This window comes from Rhincodon typus, chromosome 46, assembly GCF_021869965.1.
Source record: "Rhincodon typus isolate 14 chromosome 46, sRhiTyp1.1, whole genome shotgun sequence".
NCBI lineage: Eukaryota > Metazoa > Chordata > Chondrichthyes > Orectolobiformes > Rhincodontidae > Rhincodon > Rhincodon typus.
In genome coordinates, this window is record NC_063377.1 from 1,154,201 (window position 1) to 1,158,552 (window position 4,352).

A 4,352-nucleotide genomic window follows, 5' to 3' on the forward strand; every position below is an offset into this window, starting at 1 on the left:
AGGGAGGAACTGAAGGAAATCCTTATTAGTTAGGAAATAGTATTGGGGAAATTGATGGGATTAAAACCCGATGAGAACCCCGGCCTGATGTTCTTCATCGCAGAGTAATATGAAAGTGGCCCTGGAATTACTGGATGCATTGGTGATCATTTTCCAGCATTCTATAGACTCTGGAAGAGTTCCAATGGACTGGACAGTCGCTAATGCAACCCACTTTTCTAAAACAAAAAGGGAGAGAGAAAACGGGAAATTATAGGCTGATGAGCCTGAAACCAGCAGTGGGGAAAATGTTGGAGTCAATTTTTAAGGATGTAATAACTGAGCATTTGGAAAGCAGTGACACAATCGGTCCGAGTCAGCATAGATTCAATAAAGGAAAATTGTGCTTGACCAATCTTCTGGAATATTTTGAGAATGTTACCTGTAGAGTGGACAAGGGTGAATCAGTGGATGATGTGTATCTGGACTTTCAAAAGGCTTTTGACAAGGTCCCACATAAGAGATTGAAGCTCATGGTATCGGAGTTAATATGTTGATGTAGACAGTGAACTGGTTGGCTGACAGGAAGCAGAGAGTTGGAATAAATGGGTCTTTTTCGGGGTAGTAAGCCCTGACAAGTGGGATACCGTAGGGTTCAGTGCTGGGACCCCAGCTGTTCACAATCCATATTAACAATTTGGATGAAGGAATTGAATATAATATCACTGGATTTGCAGATAATACTCAGCTGGGTGCAGTGTGTGCTTGTAAGGAGGATGCTGAGAGGCTGCGGGGTGACTTGGGCAGACTGGCTGAATGGGCAACGCTTGGTAAATGTAATATAATATAGATAAGTGAGGGGTTATCCACTGCGGTGACAAACACAGGAAGGCAAAATTATTACATGAGTGGTGGCAGTTTCGGAAAAGGTGAGTTGCAACAAGACCATTCAGGGCTGAGATGACGAAAAACTTCTTCACTCAGTTGCAAATCTGTGGAATTTTCTACCACAGAAAGGTGTTGGGGCCAACTTGCTATATATATTCAAGAGGAAGGTAGATGTGGCCCTTGTGGCCGGGGATCAAGGGGTACGAAGAGAAAGCGGGAGTGGGATACTTAAATTACATAATCAGCCATGATCATAATGAATGTTGGTGCAGGCTCAAAGGGCCAAATGGCCTACTCTTGCACCTATTTCCTATGTTTCTATTACATTTTTCACAAACTTGAAATTATCACTGGAAGGTAAATATGGAATGTAAATAATATTGCAACCTGATACCAATACCTTGATCACAAATTTGCACCAATTAATGTACATTATAATGCAATTACTTCCACAACTTTCACTTTATTGATCCTGCAGATCAAGTCAATCCTTTTTAACTCGACCTTTGAAGTTATCCATAACGTCGAAAACACCAAAGTAGTGCCCAAGTAGAATTCCAAGTTTCAGAGGAAGCAAACTATTTCAGAGAGAAAAAAAATAAGATTGATGATGATGATATCATTTTCTTATGGCAGCATTTAATAAGAGAAAGTTAAGGAAGGGTCCATGATTAGCTTGTCACACATTTTACCAAAGCAAGAATTAAAGCAGTACATAAAATGATTAACTAAGATAGTTTTAGCACAAATCAGTCTTGTTTCCATGGAGCCAGTCTTTAATCTTGATTTTAGTCTGCTAAACATAGAACCAAATGTCTTTAGGCCCTAACTTCACTACCAGCTCAGGCTAGAGACCTCACTCCTAAGAAAGATTTTAGATAACATCAATGTCAATCTATCTCTTGACTGTAAAAACTGCTGCAAACTAAGGTCTCGAAGAGATCTCAACTACCCAATGTCATAACCGAGGTTAACACTCAGATGCAGTATTCAAGAAACGTTGTACTCTGAGGTGCTGCCCTTCAGCTGAATTATTGCAACTTGTCTGCCCATTGAACCGGATAAGTTCCACTTCACTCCTCAAAGTAAACAATGATCTTCAGTTGAGAAAAATCAGAGTTAACGTTTCAGGTCCAGTAACACTTCCTCAGAACAGGTCCCAAAATGTTAGCTCTAACTTTTCTTCACAGATACTGCCAGACCTGCTTTTTCAGCAACTTGGTTTTGATCCTGATTTACAGCATCTGCAGTTCTTTCGGTCTTTCATGATCTTCAGTTATCTTGATTAGACAGGCTGACTAGTAATTTATGGAATCTGTGAAAAATTGCCAATATGTCTCTAACAATCAAAGTTTCAGTAGTTTGTCAACTATGTCCACTTGTTTATGAGATAGTGCAACATTATTAAACTTTTTTTATTCTTAACTGCAGTCAAACACTGGTTGTTGATTCTTGGCAATTATGCATTCACCCAAGGTCAGTTTTTACAACTGCTTTGTACAGAAATATGTTTATTTACTCCAAAGTCAACTCTTAAACTGTACTTTTAAAACAGGAGCTTTGTTATTTTTTTGGAAAAATTATATGGTCTTTTAGTATGTTTAGATAAATGTCTTCAAGTGGGTTCTATACAATCTTGTCCCAGCATTAGACCCTCCTCCTGCTTCCATGACTGTACTCTTGTGAATCTGACTACACAACGTACCTTCCTAGCTAAATTATTCCTTTCTGTAAATGTACCATTGTCTTTGAACAGCAGCATTGGCACTCCCTTGAAACTACCCTCTATGCCTCAGACCTGCAGATAACCTCAATAAGAGCAGGATGTAGGAGCAGGAGGAAACTCCCTTGAGCCTTATTTGCCATTCAGGGCAATCAGGGCTCTTTTAAAATAAATCATCCATGGGATGTGGGTATTGATGGCTGGGCCAGCATTTATTGCCCCTAAGATGATCTAAGCTCGGCCTCAACTTAGATTGCCTTCCTGTAAAAGCTCCATCCCATTCTCTCAGTTCCTCAGTCTCTGTCGCATATGTTCAGATGAGGCCAACTTTGACAAGGGAGTCTCCGAAATGTCCACCTTCTTCCTCAACTGAGGATTCCCCAGCTCTGTTGTCGACAGGGCCCTCACCCCTTCTCTTCCCTCCCGCAACAGAGATAGGGTTCCCCTTATCCTCACCTACCATCCCACCAGCAACCACATCCAGAAGATCAGACACCATTTCCGCCACCTCCAGCAAGATGCCACCACCAGACACATATTCCCCTCCCCTCCTTTGTCCACCTTCCGCAGGGACCGTTACCTCCGGGACAACCTGGTCCACATTTCCTTCACCCCCAACACCTCCCCACAGCCCTACGGCACCTTCCCCTGTAACTGGCGAACACTTCACCTGCACTTTCCAGAATCTAGTCTACTGTATTCGCTGCTTACAATGTGGTCTCCTCTACATTGGGGAAATGAAGTGTAGACTTGGCGACCGCTTCGCATTGCATTTACGATCTGCTTGCAAAAAAGACCCTGAACTACCTGTTGCCTGCTTCAATGCACCACCCTGCTTCCTGGCCATCATCTCTGTCTCTGGCTTGCTGTGGTGCTCCAGCGAAGCCCAATGGAAGCTGGAGGAACACCACCTCATTTTCCGCTTGGGGACCCTGCAGCCCTCCGGGCTCAATATTGATTCCAATAATTTTAGGGCCTAAAACTCTCCCATGTCCCAGCCCCCTACCCCACACACCAGGCCTTATTATCACACAGCCTGCCATAACACAAGCCCTGTTGTTAGTCACCCACAGTCCCCATTAACAACTGTTCACCCTCCCAGCCTGATCGTTAGCAACTCCTGTCTGTCCAATTGTTCTTCTCTGTCTTTGGGCTCTATCCTATCGTTTACTCCCTGCCCCACCCACCTCCCTATTTTCTGCATGTAAACTGATGTTTTCCCAGCCACCATCAGTTCTGAGGAAGGGACACCAGACCCGAAACGTTAACTCTGTTTCCTCCTTCACAGATACTGCCATACCTGCTGAGCTTTACCAGCAACTTTGTTTTTGAACAAGGAACTTTTCCTGGAAAGGTTCAATAAGGAGATACTAGCAATGGTGAGCAGGGCAAATTTTATAGAGCATCCTAAAAGACAGAAGTCATGGATAGAGGGGTTTAGGGAGGCAATTTCAGAGTTTAGAATCTAAGAAGCCAAATGCATAGTTGTCAACAATGGATGGATTGAAACCAGGGGTGTCCAAGTCGCAAGATGTGGAGGAGCGCTGGGGTTGCAGGGCTAGTAGAAGTTACAGAAATAAGGGAGGAATAAGGCCATAGGGAGTTCCGAAAATAAGGATAAGAATTTTCAACTGTGCATTCGAATTGTGAGCCAAATAGGGGTTAGCTAGCACTAGGCTGATAGGTGAATGGGACTTGATGTGAGTTATCCCAAAAAAATTATGTCAATTAATTATTGACTAGCCAGCAACAGCAGTATTGG

At 42.9% G+C, this 4,352-nt stretch overlaps 1 protein-coding gene across 1 annotated transcript in view; it reads right to left on the reverse strand.

Moving 5' to 3' along the window:
* Nucleotides 1-1,314: 1,314 nt before the first annotated feature.
* Nucleotides 1,315-4,352, reverse strand: part of LOC109936945 (epidermal retinol dehydrogenase 2-like) — a 19,712-nt gene continuing 16,674 nt past the window's right edge. The window contains exon 5 of the mRNA XM_048620277.1: nt 1,315-1,445. Within this exon, the coding sequence (XP_048476234.1) occupies nt 1,352-1,445 (94 nt within the window). The 3' untranslated portion in view covers nt 1,315-1,351. The remainder of the gene's footprint in view (nt 1,446-4,352) is intronic.